The sequence below is a fragment of the Somniosus microcephalus genome, chromosome 6 (genome assembly GCF_052327205.1).
Source record: "Somniosus microcephalus isolate GS21.2 chromosome 6, FLI_Smic_1.0, whole genome shotgun sequence".
NCBI classification, from domain to species: Eukaryota; Metazoa; Chordata; class Chondrichthyes; order Squaliformes; family Somniosidae; genus Somniosus; species Somniosus microcephalus.
The window spans coordinates 277522741-277538294 of record NC_140992.1 but is presented as its reverse complement, the minus strand read 5'-3'; the positions used below and the strand labels follow the sequence as shown (position 1 = coordinate 277538294).

Here is a 15554-nt window from a genome sequence, read left to right as displayed (position 1 = left end):
TCGTCCTCCCCCGCCCCCCCTCGTCCTCCCCCGCCCCCCCCCTCGTCCTCCCCCGCCCCCCCTCGTCCTCCCCCGCCCCCCCCTCGTCCTCCCCCGCCCCCCTCGTCCTCCCCCGCCCCCCCTCGTCCTCCCCCCGCCCCCCCCTCGTCCTCCCCCGCCCCCCCTCGTCCTCCCCCGCCCCCCCCTCGTCCTCCCCCGCCCCCCCTCGTCCTCCCCCGCCCCCCCTCGTCCTCCCCCGCCCCCCCCTCGTCCTCCCCCGCCCCCCCCTCGTCCTCCCCCGCCCCCCCCTCGTCCTCCCCCGCCCCCCCCTCGTCCTCCCCCGCCCCCCCCTCGTCCTCCCCCGCCCCCCCTCGTCCTCCCCCGCCCCCCCCTCGTCCTCCCCCGCCCCCCCCTCGTCCTCCCCCGCCCCCCCCTCGTCCTCCCCCGCCCCCCCCCTCGTCCTCCCCCGCCCCCCCCTCGTCCTCCCCCGCCCCCCCCTCGTCCTCCCCCGCCCCCCCCTCGTCCTCCCCCGCCCCCCCTCGTCCTCCCCCGCCCCCCCCTCGTCCTCCCCCGCCCTCCCCGCCCCCCCTCGTCCTCCCCCTCGTCCTCCCCCTCCCGTTCTCCCCCTCCTCCTACACAAGAACATAAGAAATAGGAGCAGGAGTAGGCCAATCGGCCCCTCGAGCCTGCTCCGCCATTCAATAAGATCATGGCTGATCTGATCCTAACCGCCAATCCACTATCACAGAACCATCTCCTGAATTTAACAGAATTAGACACACGAAATAGGAGCAGGAGCAGGCTACACGGCCCCTGGGCCCGCTCCGCTACCCACAGGGCCATGACCAATCCGAACCTAGACTCATGTCCAAATTCCTGCCCGCTCCCCGTAACCCTTAATTCCCTTTACTTCTAGAAAACTGTCTATTTCTGTTTTAAATTTATGTAATGATGTAGCTTCTACAGCTTTTTGGGGCAGCATATTCCATGGACCTACCACCCTCTGAGTGAAGTAGTTCCTCCTCATCTCAGTTTTGAAAGAGCAGCCCCTTATTCTAAGACTATGCCCCCTAGTTCTAGTTTCACCCATCATCGGGAACATCCTCCCCGCATCCACCCGATCCAACCCCTTCACAATCTTATATGTTTCAAAAAGATCACCTCTCATTCTTCTGAACTCCAATGAGTAGAGTCCCAATCTACTCAACCTCTCCTCATATGTCCATCCCCTCATCCTCGGGATTAACCAAGTGAACCTTCTTTGTACTGACTCGAGAGCAAGTATGTCTTCTTAAGTATGGACACCAAAACTGTATGCAGTATTCCAGGTGCGGTCTCACCAATACCTTGTACAACTGAAGCAATACCTCCCTATTTTTATATTCTATCCCCCTAGCAATGAAAGCCAACATTCCATTGGCCTTCTTAATCACTTGCTGCACCTGCATACTAACCTTTTGAGTTTTGTGCACCAGGACCCCCAGATCCCTTTGTACTTCAGTACTTTCCAGTTTCTTGCCATTAAGATAATAACTTGCTCTACGATTTTTCCTGCCAAAGTGCATAACCTCACACTTTCCAGTATTGTATTCCATCTGCCAAATCTCTGCCAACTTACTTAGCCTGTCGATGCCCCCTTGCAGGTTTTTTATGTCCTCCTCACTGACTACTTTCCCTCCCATCTTAGTATCATCTGCAAACTTTGATATGTTACACTCGGTCCCCTCCTCCAAATCGTTAATATAGATTGTGAAGAGTTGGGGACCCAGCACTGACCCCTGCGGAACACCACTGGTTACTGATTGCCAGTCTGAGAATGAACCATTTATCCCAACTCTCTGCCTTCTGTTAGATAGCCAATCCTCTATCCATGCCAGAATATTACCCCCAATCCCGTGATTTTTTATCTTAAGCAATAATCTTGTGTGTGGCACCTTGTCAAATGCCTTTTGGAAGTCTAAATACACTACGTCCACTGGTTCCCCTTTATCCACCCTATATGTTACTTCCTCAAAGAACTCCAGCAAATTTGTCAAACATGACTTCCCCTTCATAAAACCATGCTGACTTTGTCCTATTAAATTATGATTATCCAAATGTCCTGTTACTGTCTCCTTAATAATGGACTCCAAAATTTTACCTACCACAGATGTTAGGCTAACCGGTCTATAGTTTCCAGCCTTCTGTCTACTGCCCTTTTTAAATAAGGGTGTTACATTAGCAGTTTTCCAGTCTGCCGGGACCTTTGCTGAGTCCAGGGAGTTTTGGAAAATTATTACCAATGCATCCACAATCCCTACCGCCACTTCCCTCAAGACCCTAGGATGTAAGCCATCAGGTCCAGGTGATTTATCCGCCTTGAGCCCCATTATTTTACCGAGTACCACTTCCTTGGTGATTTTGATCGTGTTTAGCTCCTCTCCCCCTATAGCCCCCTGTTTGTCCAGTGTTGGGATATTCTTAGTGTCTTCTACTGTAAAGACTGATATAAAATATTCATTCAGTGTTTTTGCCATCTCCATATTTCCCACCATTAATTTCCCGGTCTCATCCTCTAAGGGACCAACATTTACTTTAGCCACCCTTTTTCTTTTTATATAACTATAAAAACTCTTACTATCTGTTTTTATATTTTTTGCTAATTTACTTTCATAATCTATCTTCCCTTTCTTAATCAATCTTTTTGTTATTTATTGCTGTCTTTTAAAGTTTTCCCAATCCTCTATCCTCCCACTAGATTTGGCTACCTTATATGCCCTTGTTTTTAGTTGAATACTATCCTTAATTTCTTTACTTAGCCACGGATGGCTGTCTTTTCTTTTACACCCTTTTCTTCTCAGTGGAATATATATTTTTTGGAAGTTGTAAAATAACTCCTTAAATGTACACCACTGATCATGTATCGTCTTACCCTTTAATCTATTTTCCCAATCCACTCTACTCAATTCCGCTCTCATACCTTCATAGTCTCCTTTATTCAAGCTTAGCACGCTTGTTTGAGATCCAACCTTCTCACCCTCTAATTGAATATGGAATTCAACCATGTTATGGTCACTCATTCCAAGGGGATCCTTTACTAGGACATTTTTAATTCTGTCTCGTTACACAGGACCAGATCTAAGGTTGCTTGCCCCCTGGTTGGTTCAGTTACATACTGCTCAAGAAACCCATCCCTAATACACTCAATGAACTCATCCTCAAGGCAGCCCTGCCCAATTTGATTTGTCCAATTAATATGATAGTTAAAATTCCCCATAATTATAGATGTTCCCTTATTACAAGCCTCAACTATTTCCTGATTGATACTCCGTCCAACAGAGTTGCAACTGTTCGGAGGCCTATAGACTACGCCCACGAGTGCTTTTTTCCCCTTATCTCCACTCAAACTGTTTCATTATCCTGATCTTTTGACCCAATATCATTTCTCTGTATTACAGTGATTCCTTCCTTTATTAACATAGCCACCCCACTTCCCCTTCCTTCCTGCCTGTCCTTCCTGATCGTTAAATAACCTGGTATGTTTAATTCCCAGGCATTGTCACCCTGCAGCCATGTTTCTGTAATGGCCACAAGATCATACCCATGTGTAGTTATTTGTGCCATTAACTCGTCTATTTTGTTACGAATGCTACGTGCATTCAGATAGAGAACTTTCTCGTTCTCCCCCTCCTCCTCTTGTTCTCCCCCTCCTCCTCTCGTTCTCCCCCTCCCTCTTTTCCTTTTCTCGCCTGCCCTTCGCCCTCTCCACACTCCCTCCCTGTGTACAGCTCTGGGCACCGCACCTTAGAAAGGATCAATTGGCCTTGGCTGGAGGGCAGCGCAGATTCACCACAATGTTACACAGAAACATAGAAGATAGGAGCAGGAGTAGGCCATTCGGCCCCTCGAGCCTGCTCCGCCATTCAATGAGATCATGGCTGATCATCCAAATTCAGTACCCTGTCCCTGCCTTCTCCCCATATCCCTTGATCCCTTTAGCCTTAAGAAATATATCTAACTCCTTCTTTAATATATTTAATGAATTGGCCTCCACTGCCTTCTGTGGTAAAGAATTCCACAGGTTCACCACTGTCTGGGTGAAGAAATTCCTCCTCACCTCTGTCCTAAATGGCTTACCCCTTATCCTTAAACTGTGACCCCTGGTTCTGGACTCCCCCGCCATCGGGAACATCCTTACTGCATCTAGTCTGTCTAGTCCTATTAGAATTTTATAAGTTTCAATGAGACCCCCTCTCATTCTTCTAAACTCCAGTGAGTATAAGCCCAATCGACCCAATCTCTCCTCATACGTCATTCCTGCCATCCCAGGTATCAGCCTGGTGAATCTTCGCTGCACTCCCTCCATGGCAAGAACATCCTTCCTCAGATAAAGCAACCAAAACTGCACACAATGCTCAAGATGTGGTCTCACCAAGGCCCTGTACAACTGCAGCAAGACATCCTTGTTCTTGTACTCAAACCCCCTCGCTACGAAGGCCAACATACCATTTGCCTTCTTAACCGCCTGCTGCACCTGCATGCTTACCTTCAGCGACTGGTGCACAAGGACACCCAGGTCCCCTTCTCCCAATCTATTGCAGTTCAGATAATAATCTGCCTTCCTGTTTTTGCCACCAAAGTGGATAACCTCGCATTTATCCACATTATACTGCATCTGCCATGCTTCTGCCCAATCACCCAACCTGTCCAAATCATACTGGAGTTTCTCGGCATCTTCCTCACAGCACACACGCCCACCCAGCTTTGTGTCATCTGCAAACTTGGAGATATTACATCTAGTTCCCTTGTCTAGATCATTTATATATATATATTGTGAATAGCTGGGGTCCTAGGACCGATCCCTGCAGTACCCCACTAGTCACTGCCTGCCACTCGGAAAAAGAGCCGTTTATTCCAACTCTTTGCTTCCTGTCTGCCAACCAGTTCTCTATCCAAGTCAGTACTTTGCCCCCAATCCCATGTGCCTTAACTTTACACGCTAATCTCTTATGCGGGACCTTATCGAAAGCCTTCTGAAAGTCCAAATACACCACATCCACTGGTTCTCCCTTATCTATTTTACCAGTTACATCCTCAAAAAATTCCAGTAGATTAGTCAAGCACGATTTACCTTTTGTAAATCCACGTTTCCAGGGCTCCCAGGGTTAGATTGAGAAGAGATTACATAAACCAGGCTTGTATTCCCTAGAATATAGATGATTATGGGGTGATTTGATTTGATTGAGGTTTTTAGGATTTTGAAAGGAATTGATTGGGTCGACAGCGAGAAACCTTTTCTGCTGGTGAGGGAGTCTAGGACAAGGAGACATAACCTTAAAATCAGAGCCAGGCCATTCAGGAGAGAAGTTAGGAAACACTTCTTCACACAAAGGGTGGTAGAGGTGTGGAACTCTCTCCCACAAGACACAGTAGATGCCAGCTCAACTAATCATTTAAAATCTGAGATCAGCATATTTTTCCCAGACAAGGTTATAAAAGGATATGGCGCCAAGGGGTGGATGGAGTTAGGATGCAGACCAGCCATGATCTCGGTGAATGTCGAGGGGCTGAATGGCCTCCTCCTGTTCTTCTCCACCTGCCTTGGATAACATCTCTCAGTCATTGTGGGAGCCTCACAGCCTTTGCCTATTGACATTAAAGTGTAGGTTCTAGGCTCTTCAGTGCTGGGTCATTTCACCCAATTACTTAGAAGATAGGAGCAGGAGTCGGCCATTCGGCCCCTCGAGCCTGCTCCGCCATTTCATGAGATCATGGCTGATCATCCAAATTCAGTACCCTGTCCCTGCTTTCTTCCCATATCCCTTGATCCCTTTAGCCTTAAGAAATATATCTAACTCCTTGAATATATTTAATAATTTGGCCTCAACTGCCTTGTTTGGTAGATAATTCCACAGGTTCACCACTCTCTGGGTGAAGAAATTCCTCCTCATCTCAGTCCTAAATGGCTTACCCCTTATCCTTAGACTGTGACCCCTGGTTCTGGACTCCCCCGCCATCGGGAACATCCTTCCTGCATCTAGTCTGTCTAGTCCTGTTAGAATTTTATAGGTTTCGATGAGATCCCCTCTCATTCTTCTAAACTCCAGCGAGTACAAGTCCAATCGACCCAATCTCTCCTCGTACGTCATTCCTGCCATCCCAGGTATCAGCCTGGTGAATCTTCGCTGCACTCCCTCCATGGCAAGAACATCCTTCCTCAGATATGTTGGCATTGTCCGGGTTATTAGAGCCGCTGGTTCTGTGATAATTGGCTTCCGGCATTAAGGATCGCTCTTCTGTTTCTGCTCCAGATTTTGAAGGATAAATTTGGGATGGTGGCTCCGGATGTGCAGATAGAAGATGGCAAGGGAACAATCCTCATCTCCTCGGAGGAGGGAGAAACAGAAGGTGCCAAGCAGTTTTGTTTTTATTTTTTTATTTCCAGCCCCCGTCCCACACTTTTCACGCACCTGCCCGAGAAGCTCAGTGGGCCTCACTCTCGCCTCTGAACCAGGACACCGGGGAGAACTCCACTGCTCCTCTTCAATTAGTGCCATGGGATCTTTTACATCCACCTGAGAGCGCAGACGGGGCCTCGGCTTAATGTCTTATCCGAAAGGCAGCACCTCCGTCAGTGCAGCATAATGTTCCCTCTGATTTTTTTGGGGGTGAGGTGTGAGAGTGCGAGACCCTTTTAACGGGCTGCGCGGCTCGTTCAAACTTCTGTGCATGCGCCTTTTTTTTTGCATTTTGAAGCCGGCAGGTGGCCTGCGCGGGACCTCGAGACCGCACAGCTTAACGGGAACATTAGTGCGGCGCTCCCTCAGCACTGCACTGGGAGTGTCAGCCTGGATTTTGAGCTCAAGTCTCTAGAGTGGGACTTGAACCCACGACCCTCTGACTGAGGTGAGAGTGCCACCCACTGAGCCACAGCTGACTTGATGGGCCAGTGGTCTGTTTCTGTGCTGTAACACTGCGCTGCTTCGAGTGTGAGCAGTAAATTATTTGACCGTGGGGGTATCGCATCAGGGTCCGAGCCCGTCCTTGCCCAGCGCTCTCGCGTTCCAGCAGGAGTCAGTGGATAACTGATCGAGTGGGAGCCCTTTTTACTGCTCACTAGCCCAGGGACACCAAACTCAACCACCGGCTGAGATGAGTTAACTTGGCGATTGGGTTTTTCTTGTGTTTAACCTATCTTTTATTATCCCTCCCAGCAAACAACAGCAAGAACTTGTCCGAGTTTGGGATCCGTAATGGAAGCCGACTCCAAGTGGACGATTTCTTACAAGACTACACCCTGACTGTGACCCTCCTCCACAGGTGAGAAACCAGCCCTTGCCCTGTCACGTCAAGTTTGCTGCTCTCAATGGGACGATGCTCTACCGCTTTGGTGGTTTCTCTAACCGATATTCTACAACTGGTAGCCTCACCTCAAGCTTTCCCCACTCACTCCCGCCCTTCTCTTGAAGGCATTGACTCTTTCCTGGGGCAAGGCTGTGCGGCTGCTGGTCGCCCTCTGGTATCTCATTCAGCTGAGTGACAGCAGGCTATTCGACTGGGTGGGGACACCACAGCACCTGGCCACCAGCCTTTCCAGTACTAAGGAGAGGGATTCCTGGCTCCCGAGATTGGGGCGTTGAATTCAGTTGCAGGTCCCCAGCTGGGTTTAGTTTTAAAAACTCAGCATAGACCAGCAATTGAACTTAGCACCTTCCAGGTGTGTTTACCCGGTGTGGGGGTGGGGTGGGGTGGTAAGACCGTTTGTGTTTCTCGCTTTGTAACGGATCCTGTGTGCCGCTGACCGGTTTCTTATGTCTTGTGACGGTCACTTACAGTGAAGATCTGGAGAAGGACATCGAGTTTGAGGTGGTCGGAGACGCCCCTGACAAAGCGCCCCTAAAGCCGAGTGAAGACGACGGCAAGGCCATAACCAACGGCAGCGATGATGGAACCCAACCGTCCACGTCCAAAGGTAATGGCCTCCCGCGCCTCCCCTTCCCCCTCCCCCCGTCTGCCTTGCCCCACGCCCCAATCGCCGCTCTCCCCCCATCCCGCGCTTCCCCCTCCCCCTGTCCCACGTCCCAATCTCCACTCTCTCCCCCCCCCACGCTCGCCTCGCGCCTCCCCCTGCCCCACGTTCCAATCTCCGCTCTCTCCGCCCCCTCGCTCGCCGATCCCGCGCCTCCCCGTCCCCCTACCCCTGCCCCACATCCCAATCTCCGCGCTCTCCGCCCCCCCCAGCTCGCCTCGCGCCTCCCCCTACCCCACGTTCCAATCTCCGCGCTCTCCACCCCCGCGCTCGCCCGTCCCGCGCCCCAATCTCCGCTCTCTCCGCCCGCCCCCCCCTTGGTGGTGAAAGGCGCTATATAAACACAAGTCTTTGTCTTTCTCTGGCGTCAGTGGGACTCTCCTGTCAGTGGTGGAAGAATGTGACCAGTTATTCGTTAAGTACCTGCGCACCTGAAGTGTCGCTGGGACTCTCAGCTGTCACTCTGATCTCGTATTTCTCCAGCGCCTTTCACGACCTCCGGACACCCCACAGTGCTTTACAGCCAATGAAGTACTTTTTGAAGTGTAGTCACTGTTGTAATGTAGGAAACACGGCAGCCAATTTCTGCACAGCAAGCTCCCACACACAGCAATGTGATAATGACCAGAGAATACGTTTTATTAATGTTGGTTGAGGGATAAATATCGGCCCCAGGACACCGGGGAGAACTCCTCTGCTCTTCTTCGCAATAGTGCCGTGGGATCTTTTACGTCCACTGAGAGAGCAGACGGGGCCTCGGTTTAACATCTCAGCCAAAAGACGGCCCCTCCGACAGTGCGGCGCTCCCTCAGTACTGCCCCTCCGACAGTGCGGCGCTCCCTCAGTACTGCCCCTCCGACAGTGCAGCGCTCCCTCAGTATTGCCCCTCCGACAGTGCGGCGCTCCCTCAGTACTGCCCCTCTGATAGTACAGCGCTCCCTCAGTACTGCCCCTCCGACAGTGCAGCACTCCCTCAGTACTGCCCCTCCGACAGTGCGGCGCTCCCTCAGTACTGCCCCTCCGACAGTGCGGCGCTCCCTCAGTACTGCCCCTCCGACTGTGCGGCGCTCCCTCAGTACTGCCCCTCCGACAGTGCGGCGCTCCCTCAGTACTGCCCCTCCGACAGTGCGGCACTCCCTCAATACTGCCCCTCCGACAGTGTGGCGCTCCCTCGGTACTGCACTGGGAGTGTCAGCCTGGATTTGTGTGCTCAAGTCCCTGGAGTGGGACTTGAATCCACAACCTTCTGACTCAGAGGTGAGAGTGCTGCCCACTGAGCCACGCTTGATAACTGGTGAGTGTGATTGCAAGGGGTCCCCAGGTGTGTGTCAGTATTTGCAGGGAACCCCCAGGAGTGTGTCAGTATTTGCAGGGAACCCCCAGGAGTGTGTCAGTATTTGCAGGGAATCCCCTGGAGTGTGTCAGTATTTGCAGGGAACCCCCAGGAGTGTGTCAGTATTTGCAGGGAACCCCCAGGAGTGTGTCAGTATTTGCAGGGAACCCCCAGGAGTGTGTCAGTATTTGCAGGGGGCCCTGGGAGTGTGGAAGTATTTTCCTGAGGTGTACTTCTGTAACTGGACTAATCGGAGAACGTGAGTTCAAATCCCACCGTTGCAGTTTGAGAATTTGAAATCCGTTTATATAAAAAAAAATCTGGGAATAAAAATGTATTAAATCTCACTGCTCCGTTTGGCTGTTTCGATCAACGACACATTTTCTTACGCAGCAAGTTGCTGTGATCTGGAATGCAACAACAACAACTTGCATTTATACAGCGCCTTTAACGTAGTAAAACGTCTCAAGGTGCTTCACAGGAACGTAAACTGACAGAAATTTGACACCGAGTCACATGGAGATATTAGGACAGGTAACAAAAAGCTTGGTCAAAGAGGTAGGTTTTAAGGAGCGACTTGAAAGGAGGAGAGAGAGGCAAAGAGGTTTAGGGAGGGAATTCCAGAGCTTCGGGCCTCGGCAGCTGAAGGCACGGCCGCCAATGGTGGAGCGATTAAAATCGGGGGATGCGCAAGAGGCCAGAATGAAAGGAGCGCAGAGATCCGAGGGTTGTAGGGGCTGGAGGAGATTATAGAGATAGGGAGGGGCGAGGCCATGGAGGGATTTGGAAACAAGGATGACAATTTTGAAATTGAGGCGTTGCTTAACTGCGAGCCAATGTAGGTCAGCGAGCACAGGGGGTGATGGGTGAACGGGACTGGGTGTGAGTTAGGACACGGGGCAGTGAGCACAGGGGGTGATGGGTGAACGGGACTGGGTGTGAGTTAGAACGGGCAGTGAGCACAGGGCGTGATGGGTGAACGGGACTGGGTGTGAGTTAGGACACGGGACAGTGAGGACGGGGTGATGGGTGAACAGGACTGGGTGTGAGTTAGGACACGGGGCAGTGAGCACGGGGGGTGATGAGTGAACGGGACTGGGTGTGAGTTAGGACACGGGGCAGTGAGCACAGGGGGTGAAGGGTGAACGGGACTGGGTGCGAATTAGGACACGGGGCAGTGAGCACGGGGTGATGGGTGAACGGGACTGGGTGCGAGTTAGGACACGGGGCAGTGAGCACAGGGGGTGATGGGTGAACGGGACTGGGTGTGAGTTAGGACACGGGGCAGTGAGCACAGGGGGTGATGGGTGAACGGGACTGGGTGTGAGTTAGGACACGGGGCAGTGAGCACAGGGGGTGATGGGTGAACGGGACTGGGTGTGAGTTAGGACACAGGGCAGTGAGCACAGGGGGTGATGGGTGAACGGGACTGGGTGTGAGTTAGGACACGGGGCAGTGAGCACAGGGGGTGATGGGTGAACGGGACTGGGTGTGAGTTAGGACACGGGGCAGTGAGCACAGGGGGTGATGGGTGAACGGGACTGGGTGTGAGTTAGGACACGGGGCAGTGAGCACAGGGGGTGATGGGTGAACGGGACTGGGTGTGAGTTAGTACACGGGGCAGTGAGCACAGGGGTGATGGGTGAACGGGACCGGGTGCGAGTTAGGACACGGGGCAGTGAGCACAGGGGGTGATGGGTGAACGGGACTGGGTGTGAGTTAGGACACGGGGCAGTGAGCACAAGGGGTGATGGGTGAACGGGACTGGGTGTGAGTTAGGACACGGGGCAGTGAGCACAGGGGGTGATGGGTGAACGGGACTGGGTGTGAGTTAGGACACGGGGCAGTGAGCACAGGGGGTGATGGGTGAACGGGACTCGGTGTGTGTTAGGACACGGGGCAGTGAGCACAGGGGGTGATGGGTGAACGGGACTGGGTGTGAGTTAGGACACGGGGCAGTGAGCACAGGGGGTGATGGGTGAACGGGACTGGGTGCGAGTTAGGACACGGGGCAGTGAGCACAGGGGCGATGGGTGAACGGGACTGGGTGGGAGTTAGGACACGGGGCAGTGAGCACAGGGGTGATGGGTGAACGGGACTGGGTGTGAGTTAGGACACGGGGCAGTGAGCACAGGGGGTGATGGGTGAACGGGACTGGGTGTGAGTTAGGACACGGGGCAGTGAGCACAGGGGGTGATGGGTGAACGGGACTGGGTGTGAGTTAGGACACGGGGCAGTGAGCACAGGGGGTGATGGGTGAACGGGACTGGGTGTGAGTTAGGACACGGGGCAGTGAGCACAGGGGGTGATGGGTGAACGGGACTGGGTGTGAGTTAGGACACGGGGCAGTGAGCACAGGGGGTGATGGGTGAACGGGACTGGGTGTGAGTTAGGACACGGGGCAGTGAGCACAGGGGGTGATGGGTGAACGGGACTGGGTGTGAGTTAGGACACGGGGCAGTGAGCACAGGGGGTGATGGGTGAACGGGACTGGGTGTGAGTTAGGACACGGGGCAGTGAGCACAGGGGGTGATGGGTGAACGGGACTGGGTGTGAGTTAGGACACGGGGCAGTGAGCACGGGGTGATGGGTGAACGGGACTGGGTGTGAGTTAGGACACGGGGCAGTGAGCACGGGGTGATGGGTGAACGGGACTGGGTGTGAGTTAGGACAAGGGGCAGTGAGCACAGTGGGTGATGGGTGAACGGGACTGGGTGTGAGTTAGGACACGGGGCAGTGAGCACCCGGGTGATGGGTGAACGGGACTGGGTGTGAGCTAGGACACGGGGCAGTGAGCACGGGGTGATGGGTGAACGGGACTGGGTGTGAGTTAGGACACGGGGCAGTGAGCACGGGGTGATGGGTGAACGGGACTGGGTGTGAGTTAGGACACGGGGCAGTGAGCACAGGGGGTGATGGGTGAACGGGACTGGGTGCGAGTTAGGACACGGGGCAGTGAGCACGGGGTGATGGGTGAACGGGACTGGGTGCGAGTTAGGACACGGGGCAGTGAGCACAGAGGGTGATGGGTGAACGGGACTGGGTGCGAGTTAGGACACGGGGCAGTGAGCACAGGGGGTGATGGGTGAACGGGACTGGGTGTGAGTTAGGACACGGGGCAGTGAGCACAGGGGGTGATGGGTGAACGGGACTGGGTGTGAGTTAGGACACGGGGCAGTGAGCACAGGGGGTGATGGGTGAACGGGACTGGGTGTGAGTTAGGACACGGGGCAGTGAGCACAGGGGGTGATGGGTGAACGGGACTGGGTGTGAGTTAGGACACGGGGCAGTGAGCACAGGGGGTGATGGGTGAACGGGACTGGGTGTGAGTTAGGACACGGGGCAGTGAGCACAGGGGGTGATGGGTGAACGGGACTGGGTGCGAGTTAGGACACGGGGCAGTGAGCACAGGGGGTGATGGGTGAACGGGACTGGGTGTGAGTTAGGACACGGGGCAGTGAGCACGGGGTGATGGGTGAACGGGACTGGGTGTGAGTTAGGACACGGGGCAGTGAGCACGGGGTGATGGGTGAACGGGACTGGGTGTGAGTTAGGACACGGGGCAGTGAGCACAGGGGGTGATGGGTGAACGGGACTTGGTGCGAGTTAGGACACGGGCAGCCGAGTTTTGGAATGTGCTGCCTGAAAGGATGGGGGAAGCGGAATCAATCCTAACTTTCAAAAGGGAATTGGAGAAATACTGGAAGGGAAAAATATTACAGGGCTACGGGGAAAGAGTGGGGGTGGGGGGTGGGACTAATTGGAGAACTCTTTCAAAGAGCCGGCACAGGCACGATGGGCCGAATGGCCTCCTTCTGTGCTGTGTGATTCTCTGACCAGGCTGCCTGTACACAGCAGCTCATTCCCCAGCCTTTATAACCGTGTCCTGTTCCTCAGCCTCAGAGCAAGACGACGTGCTGATCGTTGACTCGGACGAAGAGATGCCCTCGTCCAGCGGCGCAGAGGCCAACGCGGAGAGCCGGAGCCTGAAGAGGAAGCTGGAGGATGCGACGGAAGTTGGCAGCGTTAAGCGGCTATGCACCGAGGAGAACGACGACGTCATCGCGTTGGACTGAGCGGCCATGTTGTTTTTTTTTTGCTGCTCTTTTGTTCTGATGCCACGCTGTGTCGTCAGTTAGACTGTAAGGTGGGGGGATGGGGGGGTGGGAGGTGAAACGGTGCGGGCGGAGAACCCAGTAACAACTTGCAGCCTTAAACTATCTAGTCAAAGTAGCAGAGGGGGGAGGGGGAGACAGCCCGAGCAGCTGAGAGGGTCACACCATCAAACAACCTTGGACGGCAATTCCCACCACGTTGCTGGATCTAAATTGACACCCAAATCTTTTGGCTCGCTGCTCACTATAAATTGTTCCCGAGCATCGTTTCCCCTCCCCTCCCCCTCTCTGGCTATGATGCTACTTATGGAAGTCGCTGTTGATGAACTGATACAAGTGTTCCTCTTTGTATAACTTAAGATCAAACAGCGAGACGTTTTGTAAATTGCTGTAAACACTTCATTTCTCCCCAAGCCTGTTTGTACTTTGCGTTATTGGAGCTCCTTTTATCAGACCCAGGGGTCTTTCCTTGTGTCTTGTTACAGTTTGTAGTTATTTATATGTGACTTTTGTATAACGCAGATATCTTAACTTTTTTTTTTGTTTGTACTTTACGCGGACCCCAATGATCAGATCCCGAGCGGACCCAGTGATCAGATCCCGAGCGGACCCAGTGATCAGATCCCGAGCGGACCCAGTGATCAGATCCCGAGCGGACCCAGTGATCAGATCCCGAGCGGACCCAGTGATCAGATCCCGAGCGGACCCCAATGATCAGATCCCGAGCGGACCCCAATGATCAGATCCCGAGCGGACCCAGTGATCAGATCCCGAGCGGACCCAGTGATCAGATCCCGAGCGGACCCCAATGATCAGATCCCGAGCGGACCCCAATGATCAGATCCCAAGCGGACCCCAGTGATCAGATCCCGAGCGGACCCAGTGATCAGATCCCGAGCGGACCCAGTGATCAGATCCCGAGCGGACCCAGTGATCAGATCCCGAGCGGACCCAGTGATCAGATCCCGAGCGGACCCAGTGATCAGATCCCGAGCGGACCCAGTGATCAGATCCCGAGCGGACCCAGTGATCAGATCCCGAGCGGACCACATTGCAGGCACTCTCCACAACAATGGGATTACCTGGCAGGGTGGGATTCACATTGTGCACGTTGAGTAGAGCTGGGGGTAGCACAGGGACATAGCATTATCAGAAGAGGATTCATCTACTCCGTAGTTTAGGGAGGGGAGAAGGAATACTTTGGAATTTGCAGTTGGACTGTTCTGTACCCATTACTGATCCGATTGCTTGTTCAATGTTGAGAGAGAGATTACTGATGGTGTAGCTGAAAGTATTTTTGTAGCCAATTGACGTTGTCGTTTCAGTACAGTTTTTTTTGTATCCGAATCGACTGTAAAATGTACTGAAAAGCTTTGTTACAAATGTCAGTTCTGAAAGTATTTTTGTAGCCAATTGACGTTGTCGTTTCAGTACAGTTTTTTTTGTATCCGAATCGACTGTAAAATGTACTGAAAAGCTTTGTTACAAATGTCAGTTTTCATGATTAAAACATTCACTGTGTACAGTCCCTGTGTCTTCAGTCAGTGAGTGAAGCTTTCACAACTATTCCCTGCAAGTAACCGTTCACACTCTCGCACACGGTTCCATTCAGCCGCTTTTAGTTTTTTTTTAGCAGCAACTCGCCAAGCCCTCTTCGGCAGCACCTCCCAAACCCGCGACCTAAAAGGACAAGGGCAGCAGGCGCATGGGAACCGCCACCACCTCCAAGTTCCCCTCCAATTCACACACTATCCCGACTTGGAAATATATCGGCCAATCCTTCATCGTCGCTGGGTCAAAATCCTGTGGAACTCCCTAACAGCACTGTGGGAGCACCTTCACCACACGGACTGCAGCGGTTCAAGAAGGCGACTCACCACCACCTTCTCGAGGGTGACTAGGGATGGGCAATAAATGCTGGCCTTGCCAGCGACGCCCACATCCCAAGATTGAATAAAAAACAATTGTCATGGATTAGCTGTGATTTGCTAGATCAGCGTTGCTCTGGATTTTAATTCTGGGCATTGTGTTAATGACCCAGTGGTTCTCAAACTTTTTTGTTTGAAGGATTCCTTTTCAAATGGATTGATAATCAAGGACCCCTCATCAAAAATGCAAC

General features: G+C 52.9%; 1 protein-coding gene across 1 annotated transcript in view; it reads left to right on the top strand.

The window, feature by feature from the left end:
- The window catches only part of uba2 (ubiquitin-like modifier activating enzyme 2), a 58566-nt gene extending 43744 nt beyond the window's left edge, over positions 1-14822 (top strand). The window contains 4 exon segments of the mRNA XM_085991890.1: positions 6270-6366; positions 7173-7278; positions 7794-7930; positions 13218-14822. Coding sequence (XP_085848016.1) covers positions 6270-6366; positions 7173-7278; positions 7794-7930; positions 13218-13396 — 519 coding nt within the window. The 3' untranslated portion in view covers positions 13397-14822.
- The last annotated feature ends 732 nt before the right edge of the window (positions 14823-15554 follow it).